Consider the following 12,156-nt stretch of genomic DNA (forward strand, 5'->3'; position numbering starts at 1 on the left):
AGTAATGGCGGTAATTGACTCAACTGAGACGACCAACAGATGCATTAGCAGCCTTGAAAAGAAAGAATACACCCAAATTTATTGATGTTATAAATATAAACTATTTGCGGAAATTTATTCAGTCAAATTTAGATCAGAGGAAGAAAGCAAACAAAACAAAGCCATCAGGTCTCTCTCAGTGAATTACGATGACCTTTCCTCTAAGACAGTAACATCTAATCTACTTACCACTGCTTCTGAGACCAACAACAGAAACAGGGAAAAGAAAAGGTCAAGATCATTTGAAACTTATATAAGATTAAATTTCACTTCGGAACTTGCTTCAGTGGACATAATTTCTAGTTCTGCCCACCAGAGAGGGGATAATTTTGGTACTGCTCCATCAGGTCCCATTGCTGTTATTTCTTTTAACTTGGCTGCAATGTCTCTCATTGTTGGTCTCTGTTTGGGATCAGGGTGGACACAGTCCTTGATAACTTCAAGCAATTTCTCAATCTCATTCTCCTGGAAAGATTTTAGAGTTGGATCCACCATTTCTTTTAATGGCTGTTCCACTTTCAGATATGCTGATGCCCAGTCCTCCACAGGGCTGTCATCCACCGCAAAAGGGATCCTACCAGTTATCATTTCAAACAAAATAACTCCAAAATTGTAGACATTGCTTTCTGGATAATTCGCTGACATTTCTAACAGTTCCATGGAAGCTGATCCAGTCTTTGCTGTTGTTGTGTCATTCCAGAAACTGAAGTCTGATACTTTGGCTGCATAGTCTTCAGTCAGGTAGATGGAGGAAGATTGCAGTTTTCTATGAGCAACAGGTGGTGTCAACTGATGCAAGTGCTCAAGGCAGTAGGCCATGCCCATAGCTACGCGTAGCCTCATTCTCCAGTCCAGATGCTCAGCTTCTTGTACTGCAAGAAATCCAGATTTTAATGTCACCCAAATCATAGAGCAATTCGGATAGCTTCATTTATTGTGAGTTTTAAGGTTCTTTATGCTCATGTCATAGTTTCTTTTCATGTAATATAAGCAGGTTCTGCAATATATCACATTCAAATTGAAGAAATGTTGGTCAAAGTTGAAGGAACTTACTGTGAAGATGCTCAAAGAGTGTTCCATTTGGAGCATACTCAAAAACCATCATTCTTGTGAAAGGATTGTCTTCTACACAGAACCCAATAAGGTTCACAAAATTTTTGTGATTTACTTTTGATAATGTGTCTATCTGTAAACAAGGCTAAAAGTGACATTCAGAAACTGAGTTTATTATACTGCATCCTAGAAATTTAATTAAATTTACAATTACCTTCTTTCTGAATTGCGTTTCTAAACTTTTTGACCAATCTGCTCTCGATTTGATAGAAGTAGATGTTACAGCTATTTCAACCCCACTTGATAAAGTTCCCTTATACACAGTACCATCCCAATAAGAGCCAATTATGTTACTGAAGCCTTCACATGCTGCTTCAAGTTCTGCTCGCTTGACTTTAGGTACACCTGAAATGAAGACTTAATATATGAGTATCCAAGTATATGTACATGCTAGAAGCAAAAGTAAATACCTGTTACAAATGCTTTCTGAAGCTGCCCACTTAACCCTGTTACCCAAGGTTTAACAGTAACCACTTTACTGCTTCTGAGGAAGATAATGCCAATAGCCAAAATCAGAGTTAAGACTGAGCCTCCCACAATTCCGGCCAAAACCAGAACTATGTGATGCTTTGACTTGGAATGAATCCCTGCTGTTTGGCTTGGACTTAAATCAGGAGAAGACGTTGGAGATGCAAGCAATTGAGGTGGTGTAGCAACAACAGTTGGTGGATTTGCAGGAGGTAGAGATGGTAATGGAAAGTTTGAAGGTGATGGTGATGGAAAGTGTGAAGGCGACGGGGAGGGAGAATGCGATGGCAATGGTGGAAGAGAAATATGAGGTCCTGCAGCAGGTGCTGCCGCTACCCGCTGCAGCAGCCTCCTGTAAGTGGTATCTCCAGATCGGATAGTTTTCCTGACAAAGAAAAACAGGTACTATAAGTGAAGTTCCTGCAAATGGAATGATTACACCATGAAAGATTTTCAGAGAAGGGATTAATTAACAGGGAGCAGATTAAACCAACAAGAAAAGTACCACTCGCTTACCATGAAAATAATAGTTTTCTGTCACAAGATGCTCTTAAAGCATTAGTGGTTAGCTGGTTCTCTTCCACCTGAAGCTCAGAAAGTGTCTTAAGCTCATATGCTTCAGGAGATACGCTGCCAAGGTATTGATTGTTGTCCAGTAAACTGCAGAAATTAAACAATCCTAATATAATTTAATCAAAAAGCTTCCAAAAGATGAACTAGCTTAAGAAACATTGAATGGTCAAATTACAGGTTTTGTAGAGACGGATTATTGCCAAAATCAGAAGGAAACGACCCAGTAAAGTTGTTATATCCCAAATCCAACACTTCCAACTCCTTCAGTTCTCCAATCTCTTTAGGAATGGTCCCAAAAAATGAATTGTTGCGAAGAATACTGCAGAAAAAAGCAGGAGACTCAGAACAATGTAGAAAATGAGAATCATATATATACATAATTAGGCCAAGTTACAAGCTCTCACATAGATTTTAATTTTGGAATTTTTCCAATTTCCGGTGTCAGCGTCCCTCCAAGGCAAAGATCTCTCAAATTCCTGCAATTGATTGAGCATACGTGAGTTCATGGGCAGCGAATTAAACCACATCTAATGAAGGTAAATAAGAAATGAAAGAATTACTCTCTGCTCCACCATGGGAGGTCTTAAAATTACATAGAATATCAACAGCAACTAAGGTTAATACTTAAAATGTCGATACAGTAAATCAAACAAGAGAACGAGGAAACAATGGCTGGACGATTCCTTCAAAGAAACATTACAAACGCAGCATTAATATTTGTCATCACTTAAAAAAAGGGAGTCCTCATATGATTTTCCATTCTTCATCAACCACTCCATAAACCAAAACAAGCTAGAAAAAATACCTTCTTTAGATCTTCCACGCAAACTCAATAATTGGCATTAATAAACGTGCCAGTGATTCGTTGAAAGATGATAAATGTTATTCAAGAACACATCAGTGTACATATATTACGTGATATCAAAGTTATCAAAATACTTCATAAAGAAAATGATTACGGATAAAAAAAAATCAAAAAACAGTAAAATCTTTCAGTCTCACTAACAAATTTAGAAATGCAGACGAAAAAAGCAACGCTTTATTTTATCTTATGAAGAAAGAGGTGAGATTCTTGAGGAGATAAAATAAGATACTCACAAGATGACTACTTTCCCATTTGAGCACTCAACACCGAACCACGAACAGGGATCAATATCTGCGCCACTGCCATCCCAGTTCGATAACGCCCCAAAAGGGTCTCTCACCACTCTCTCTCGAAACCTCAACAGTGCCAAACCTGTACATTCATACAACTCTCTTTCACTTTTTTTTTTTCAATTCAAAAGCTTGCCTGAAACTTTACGGACGTGCAAAGGAAAGGTTTATGTGTATATATATATATATATATATACCTTCGCTGTTGAGAGACGAAGAAAAACTCAGATGCTGAAGAAATAGCAATAAGACCACCATGAACACCGCCGTGTTGAAGCTCCAATGATGCCCAATTCTCCACCCTTCTTCCATTCCCAATAGTAGTTTCGGAATATTTCTGTTACCAACTATTTTTATTTTTGTTTTCTCTGCTGTTTTATATTAACTACCCATTACCTAACTTGAGGTAAAGAAAAAAGAAGAATTTATATGCAGAAACTGAGAAATTTATTAGTTGTAAGTTTAGCTGAAATCAAGAGACACAGACATCTTAAGTTTTTGAGTTGAGTTGTGTTGGCGTGTAAAAAGTTCTAACGCGGCGATCCATTGACATAGGATTTGAGAAGTCGTGTAATGTGATCAGGCTAGAGCTAGGATCTTATCGTGCCATATCAGTTTAAGTTTTATATTTAATTTCAACCAAATCTAAAATAAAATTATATCAAAATTTTTTAATTTTAATTTAACTTTTTAATATTTGAGTTAACCTGACATGATTTAAATTGACTCAAAATTATATATTATTTTTACTCTCCAAATAAGTATTTTTACCATTTTAATTTATTTATCAAATTAACTCAATATACTATTAATAAAACTCACAATATTACATTTTATCTTATTTACAAATGATTTAAAAATTATATACTAAAAATTTTAAAACGTGTCAATAATCTAATTAACAAAATTATATTTTTAATACTTAATAATAAAATAAAATATTCAAATAAAAATAAAAAATAATATGATTAATTATAATTATATGAAGATACAACTATATATAATTTGTAAAGATTTCAATTAATATTGATATAATTTTTCAACATTTCTATAATTTATAAATAAAACTATGGATACACATTTTTAATACATAATTTGGTATACAGATAATGTGTCATCATATGATTAGATATTTTTGAATTAAAAATAAAATAATACCAAATCACATAATAACATATCATTTGTATACTCAAATTATACACTAAAAGTGTATACATATAGCATTGCTCATAATTTATCTTTAACAGATTCTATTAAAATAACATTTTCTTAAAATATTAGAGTCAATTTATATTGTTTCGGATTACTTTTACATGAACTCTAACACTATTCGATTTAATTTTGAAACATGTCAGATTAACTTGAAATAAATTTTATATTAGAAAATTTTAATCTTAGCTGAATTTTTTTATATTATATCATATTAAATTAACGGATCAGGTTAAAAATTACCAGCTCTAGGATTTTGTTTTTAAAAAAAGAAAATATTCAAACTAAAACCATATTTTAAAATTCTAATAATTGATAATTGATATTATGGTTAGGGAGTTAACAACCAAATTATTCTTTCTAGAAAATTTGTGTATTTTTCAAGTGCTAAAATTAAGTATTTAGTCCTTAAATATTTAAATTTATTATCAGGATTATTTCATGATGTAGTTTTCCTTTGAATTTGATTTTAATTAGTAGATTTGGGAAATTATTGGGGTAAAAGAATTTTTATATATATATTAAAAAAATAAACCCCTTAAATTGACAGCTTCGGAATCACCCGGTAGAGTTTCATTTTTAAACATTATATTATATATGAGATTTTGACTCCAATATCAAAGTATTTTTTAATGATAAAAAACATTTAAAATGTTTCCAATAAATATATTATTTGGAAACATTTTATTAAGAAAATACTAATTCAACGAGGCAAATCTAATCCAAAATGCCGTGTCATGTGCTCCTTTGGCAAGCTGGCATCTTGTGTATGCCAATTGGGAGGTACAGTTTTCCCTTAAGTTTCGCTATTGACTTGTTTGAATAAGTCAGTGTTACGAATTGTTACTATTTCAGAGGTGATAGATTTGCTCCTTATAAGTACATACATGGCTATCAATGAACCCAGAGTGCAAGCAAACCTTTTTGACTAAATTTCTCAAGATGGAAACTATGATTGTTTGGTTTGTTAATAATAAAAGATTATAGTAATCTTTTATTACCAATGCTAACGTGACATGTAATATAAGTAGTAATCTGATTACCACCTTCACCTTAAATATTTAAGGATTACTAAGGTAATCTTGAGTTTATTATAATTATATTATTATTTATTAATTTATTTAGATAAAAATAAATTTATTTTTAATTAATATGACAAATAATATAAAAAATATTTAAAAATAATTATATTCAAAGGCATTTAAGTAAAATAATTTACTAGTAATCTTTTATTACATTTAACCAAACATAATAATTATTTATACATACCAAATTTTATCAAACATAGTAATCATTTATATCCAGTAATCTTCTAAATAATCTATCTTCAAAGTAATCTTTCTATTTTAGTCATAAAATATTATCCAAACCAAACGCCCCCTTAATATTCTTTATTGTTGGAGAATAAATGAAATTAAACACCGTTATTATATTGCATTCATCTGAACCTGCTTGCTCTTGGGGATGTTTTGGCCTTGTTTCTCTATTATGCAATTATAAGGTTCAAACATGGGATATCGATTGTTGACATTGACACACTGCATGTAGCCATCCTATGTGAGAAACCAAGTGTGATATCGTCACCCATTGTTAGTGCAAAGAATGTACGATTAGATGGCAATGTGTATGCGGAAGATATCAATGGCGATAGTTGCATAATTCTCTTAGATGCATTGAGGAAGTGAAGGAAGTGACTTTCACATAGAAACAAAATATGAAGTGTACAACCAAAAAGTAAAGGGTTGTGCATTCAATCAGGGAAGCTCGTTTTAAAAGTTTATCATTCTTTGTTTGTAATTTTCAGTAAATGCTCATCTTGAATTTATGATGATGCAAAAGTATGTATCAAGATGGTAATGATGATGAATTAGATGTAGTAAGTGACCGTAAGTTCTAATCTTCTGGGTGTTACATTTTGGTTCTTTATGTTAAAACTCCTGATAGAACAAGAAGAAATGGGGAAAGAATGCACGGGTGATGGTTTCACCCAAAAAAAAAAAAGAAAACTCACTTTTGTTTTGTGCGTGTTAATTTCAAAAATCATATTTGCGATTATTGTGATAGATATAACCCATATTTGAAAGTTGCCTTGACGTCTACCAAGGGGATAGTTGGCCCTCGTCTTTCTTGGATTTACTTCATAGGTTTGCTAGATATAAGACTAGATTCGAGTCAAACCAGTTAAAATTTTTTAAAACTATATTTTATTTAAAAAATGAGAGAAAATTATAATAGATATAACATTCTATTATTGGGACAAGATAATATATCAACAACACAATAATTGAAAACCAAATTGTCAATTTTTTGGTCGTAAGTCCTCAATTATTTATCGTATTTTAAGCCAATTTAAATGTTTGCCATGTGCTCCACCTATAAATATTATGAATGAAGATGAATCTGGGACCTTATATTTGGGAGTGTTCTCAACGCTATCAACATTATAATTTTAAAATTATGTGTGTTAAAGTATTTTTTAAACCTATTTTAAAGTATTATTATAAGAAATAAAAATATTAAATTCCTTTGGAAATCTTTTTTTCACTTGGCAAATGTTCTTGGAATAAGTTTTATATGGTTACAATGAATTAATTAATCAATAAAACTATGTGAATATATTTTTTATATATAATTTGGATATACAGATAATATGTTATTATATGATTAGATGATTTTGAATTAAAAATAAAGTAATATTATCCAAATTGTGTAGTAAAAGTGTATACATATAATACTATTTTTAACAAATTAATGTGAAAAGACGAAAGAAAATAAGAGTGAAAGGCAAGAAACCCAAGTGAATTTTATGAATTATAAGATCTTGGTCCACATTATGAATGTTTGATGAAAGAGCACTAGAAGGGGAAGTCATGGCGTGGAAGATAAGTAGTGAAGTTGGGATTCTTCAATCATATGATTGAGAAGAAGAAAAAGAAATTGACTTTTAGTCTTCTTTCTGTATATTTGAGATGAAACATTAATTTCTTTTGATCTTTCTTGACAACAATGAGCATGGTATAGTTTTCATTTTGAAGAGGATACTGATGACAAGTCAAGGAGGGTGATAGGAGAATGAAAAGCAGAAAAGGGGACATTTGGTGCACCCACATAGATGTGCCCCTTCACCATTCATAAACAACAGATGCATTTTCTTTAAAGCATGTTTGGAAGGCGATGGGTAATTAATCATAATATAAAATCTTGTTATGTTACATGCTAACGTACAAATGGAAGCTTAGGGTTTGGTTCAGATTACCACTTAAAAGCTCATGTAAGTCTGATAATTAAGTCGGACAAACTCAAGACCCAATTGTTTGGTTGAAAAATTCAGTTTTGGATGAACAAAAATTAGGCCTTAGTGGCCCTAGACAAAAAAATTTACCTATTAAGCTATTGGGTTCAAGTTTGAATTGAAGTTGTTTAAACCCAAAGCTTAATAAACCAAGAAATTCATTATAGATGGAGGTGTATTTGTCAGGTTTTACACCTATTAGGAAATTATATGATTGTTTTTGTAAATTTTTTAAGCTGGTTTAGGTTTGAATTAAAGTTGTTCAAACCCAAGGTCTAATAGACCAAGAAATTCATTATGGGTAAGGGTGTATTTGTTAGGTTTTACACCTGTTAGAAAATTATTGAGTATTTTTACAGATTTTTTAAGTTATAAAACATGCCAACAAAAATTTAACAAACCAGACTTGAACAAAAAATCTTTGGTCTAAATGGGCAAACCCGAAGCCTGAGCCTTAAATTTTTTATGGGCTCAGACTTGAATAAGCCAGGGCCGATTGACAGCCTACTCATGCCGTTCTGGTTGGGTTTCTCTGGACCATAATAAATTACTTGGTCTTTAATTTTTGTAAGTGTAATTTGAAGTGGGCCTCAATTTGGTGAGGTCTTAAATTAAAGAAACAGACAAGACAAACCTCTTAGTTGTAGAAAATGGCATATGACAATACATGTTGAGACATTAAACCAGCAAAGAGTACAAAGTCATGTTCACTTTCCATTAGCTTGTCGAGGGAAAACTCATCTTTTTAGAAGATGCCAGGTTGGAGAAATTTATTTAATTATTTTTTTACTTTATTTTTTTCAAATTTCGAGTGAAATTATAATAAGTTTTTGAAAATTAAAAGCATTGGATAGAGGACAAATTGATGAGCTCCTGTGAATTTCTCTTGGGTATGCATAAAAGGAGAGGACTAGGTGTTGTTCCCAACCAGGCTTCATGCAGCATTTTTGGGCTCGCAGAATTGTAGCCAACCCATGGACTCCCTGCCAGTCCAGGCAGCAGAGGCAATTTCTATGAACTTCTTACTGTTTAATGTAATCCAAAGAGTCGAGGCCTGAGGGTCTTGAGGATTTTGGCACTATTTTTGTTTGGAATCTTTGGATTAGTCAGGGACAGACTAATCAAATGAGCATTCAAAGGTCTTCATCAAATCATTTTCCATGAGACAGCCCAAACTAGACTTCTAAATTTATAATTATCAAATCTATTCAAGTCTCTATATTAAAATATATTCACCTTCTACATCAACATCTCTTTCCAAAGGTTTCCATCACAATGTTTGAACAATTGAACTGCATTCAAACTAATTACTTAACTAATAAAATAATAAATATATTATACAAGTGATTAAAATATTAAATATCATGTCATTTTACCGTGTTCGATAAATTTATCTAATATTTAAAAAAAATTAATAGAAAAAGAGCATTTGTTGCTTATATTATAAGTTAACATATGTTGAATCTAATATTTTAAAGAAATTAATGATTAAGTTATCTCATTAAAATAGAAGATAAATGTTACCCCCTAAAAATATGAGATAGGGACGGAATGTTGTTGGATAAATTACAAAATTATTAAAGACTCAATTTTCTTCCAAAACAAGGGCTAGGTGAGCCCATTTTGCAAGAGCTTGCCTACATCTACACGTTGAAGGAGCATCTTACAGCGAACAACTTTTACTTCTTATCAAAGTGGACAAAGAAGGACTTAAGGGGATCAGCAACATGCAAGAAAAAAAGGGTGACTGGTATAGCAAATACTTCTTCTTCTTGTACTCACAGAAAGGGAAATTTAAAATAAATAATAGGTCTTAGTGTTTTTCACTTTACATTTTTTCTTTATCTGATTTTAACCATACTTGCTCTTTCTTGCAATTAACCATTATATGTTGTTTCCATAACTAGTAACTTACATTATGACTAGATGCTTCTTTGATGTAGTCTTTGTGTAATTTTCTGAGGTAAAATTTGAGCACACAACAATTGATAAAGAAATAACCTTCTTATTTATTATTGTACATGTCTTATTATGATACATACAAATCAATTAATGCAGCAAACTTTGAATCAATGTGTTCTAAACTTCTACAGCTTTCATCTATGTATCAATCTCTCTACAAACTTTACAAAAAAATTTTCATCAAGTAATATATATGTCTTCCAAAACCATTTCCCTATCTCCAGCTTGAAACTTTAACCAATGAGGTTCCCATACAGCCCAAAACCATCTCATTTTCGATTGTATTTTTCACCCAATATAGACTGTTACCTTCACTAACCAGCTCCTTAGCCTCCATAAGATTATCTTGGGATAATCTCCAGGCTTTCAACCCCATCTCAGAGAGAGCCCTCCCATTCCTGGCACTAATTTCCTCCAAATTCTGAAAGCCAGCGAGTGAAGAAACTTGGGGTGCCATAAAGAGACATTCCATCGCTACTCTTGCTTCCAAAAGGTGAGCTGGTAAATGCCACTCCATTAATTGGAAAAATGCTTGGAGTTGAAGTAACTTCTCTTCAAACAAAGAACCAATTCGACTGCAGTCTAGTCTTCCTACGTCATTTACATTCCCAAAAGTTATAATACCAGTGTTATTGAGGGAGTCCTTAGCCACCTTCAGAAAATCCATGAGATGCTTATCACTTCTCAGTCTCCCCATGTGAGGGAGACCAACCATGCAGTTGAAGGCTACCCATTCATTTCTTCTACTACATTTCTTTGCTATCTTCATCTCACTCACCAAGCTCTCCATGTCCATCTTTTCTATCATCAATATCACATCACAAGTTCGCGCGTGTTCATATAGCCTCCTTTTTATCTCCTCAAAACTGTCTGTGGGAGGAAAGTAACTGCCATCTTCTTCCTCCCATTTTATTGAAGTCAGTTGCACCAAACGTTGACCTCTCCTCCCAAGTGCTTCGATAAGTGGAGGCCATTGAATACCTTGGCCAATGTCAAAATCAATGATATGAACCATACCAGCATCCTGAGGAATAGCTTCTAGTATCATTGAATTAGCAGTGAAGTGAGCAAACCTTCCATAAGGGAAAATCTGATAGAAGGCTCTGAAGGCCGCCTCATAGTTCTTGTTTGATTCTTGACTCAGATAGTCTACTTTCTTCTCAAAGGCTTGGATAAAAAATTATGCAAGACGTTCAAGGGTTGCACCAGTTGGACAGGCCTTCTCAGTCAATCGCCCGATAATTTCTGTTGCTAGATCTTTCTGTTCTAGCTCCACTGCTTCTCCATAAGCCTTTAGCAGATGAAGAATGCTCAATTGGTCATCAATCTCCATTTCTTCCGAGGGGAAAACCAGGGATGTTTGATCTGATGAGAGAACTGAGACATCAATAGATGATGCCTCACTTGATACTGGTGACAGGTTCAGGCTCTTAGCATCCTCTTCTGCAAATAGTTGTGGTGACACAGGGCTGGTGCCACTCACCAACAACTCAGAAAAATCTTCGAAATCATCAGCCATAAACTGATCATTCAGAGGAATGTCAACCTCATCCAAACTGAGTAAATACTCCTCCACTGGAAAGATAACAGGTGAATCATCGCTATAAATTGCGAGATTATGTGAGTCATCATCATCATATACAGGGGAGGATAACAAGACAGAAGAAACGTCATTGGAGAAATCCTCCATGGAGATTGATGGAGAAGGGAACTCAAAGCAACCCTCATGGGCAGATTTATCTGCAAAATAAAGTCCTATTTCTTCTAGGGGTGAGTCTGTTGAATTGTAATTTTCAGGCCAGTACAGAAAAGGCTCAACTTGCATCATCTCTGAAATTAGAAAAGAATGTAACAGTTGTTAATTTTTGCAGCAATGGATTTTGTATATATAGCCATGATCGAGCACTAGAGACCAAAAGGGCAATAGAAAAAAATTGTAGCCATCATTGTCATTCACACTACACTTTATCCCACATCTGCATCATTGTAGTTTTCATTTGATTCCTACTCTCAATAGTGCCCTCTCAGGAATTATACTGATTTATATTTTATTTTTCTTCCAGATTATGTCTTTGTCATCTGATTTTCCATACAGGTCAAGAAGAACATAAAATGAAGATACACACAAATACAAAGCATAATTTTGCATCAAGTCTTGGTCTCATTTAATTTTCTTTCTATTTTCTATTTATTTTCAGTGAAATTATTATATGTTTTTGGTAATTAAGAGCATTGAATAGAGGAAAATTGATGGACTCTTGTGAATTTCTGTTGTGTATGTACTACATGGGAAGACAAATTTCAATCATAATGTGGCTCCTGGTTGTAGTCAATGGCAACCGAGA

General features: G+C 33.2%; 2 protein-coding genes across 3 annotated transcripts; both read right to left on the bottom strand.

Annotated features, from left to right (window-relative positions):
• Positions 1-53: 53 nt before the first annotated feature.
• LOC123225597 (inactive receptor-like serine/threonine-protein kinase At2g40270) lies at positions 54-3,909 on the bottom strand. 2 transcript variants are annotated; one of them, XM_044649689.1, is made up of 9 exons: positions 3,546-3,909; positions 3,292-3,430; positions 2,598-2,669; positions 2,369-2,512; positions 2,137-2,280; positions 1,563-2,005; positions 1,307-1,497; positions 1,093-1,237; positions 54-911 (listed from the first exon to the last, which is right to left on the bottom strand). In XM_044649689.1, the coding sequence occupies exons 1-9, from the start codon at positions 3,658-3,660 to the stop codon at positions 289-291; spliced, it is 2,016 nt and encodes a 671-aa protein (XP_044505624.1). In that variant the 5' UTR covers positions 3,661-3,909; the 3' UTR covers positions 54-288. The 2 variants fall into 2 exon arrangements, with proteins under 2 accessions (XP_044505624.1, XP_044505625.1); XM_044649690.1 differs by having other exon boundaries at positions 1,093-1,225; positions 3,546-3,908.
• A 6,116-nt stretch (positions 3,910-10,025) lies between these two features.
• On the bottom strand, positions 10,026-10,859 carry LOC123226272 (protein NODULATION SIGNALING PATHWAY 2-like). Its single transcript, XM_044650795.1, has one exon. It carries the CDS (start codon positions 10,857-10,859, stop codon positions 10,026-10,028), a length of 834 nt encoding a protein of 277 aa, XP_044506730.1.
• Positions 10,860-12,156: the final 1,297 nt, after the last annotated feature.

This window comes from Mangifera indica, chromosome 9 (assembly GCF_011075055.1).
Source record: "Mangifera indica cultivar Alphonso chromosome 9, CATAS_Mindica_2.1, whole genome shotgun sequence".
NCBI classification, from domain to species: Eukaryota; Viridiplantae; Streptophyta; class Magnoliopsida; order Sapindales; family Anacardiaceae; genus Mangifera; species Mangifera indica.

Bases quoted from the DNA above. Each gene is read 5' to 3' on its own strand.
- LOC123226272 (XM_044650795.1), bottom strand. From the start codon at position 10,859: ATGATACTAGAAGCTATTCCTCAGGATGCTGGTATGGTTCATATCATT.
- LOC123225597 (XM_044649689.1), bottom strand. From the start codon at position 3,660: ATGGAAGAAGGGTGGAGAATTGGGCATCATTGGAGCTTCAACACGGCG. The intron at 3,431-3,545 runs GTATATATATAT...ATGAATGTACAG, and splicing joins TTCGTCTCTCAACAGCGAAG to GTTTGGCACTGTTGAGGTTT. The intron at 1,498-1,562 runs GTATTTACTTTT...TCTTCATTTCAG, and splicing joins TCAGAAAGCATTTGTAACAG to GTGTACCTAAAGTCAAGCGA.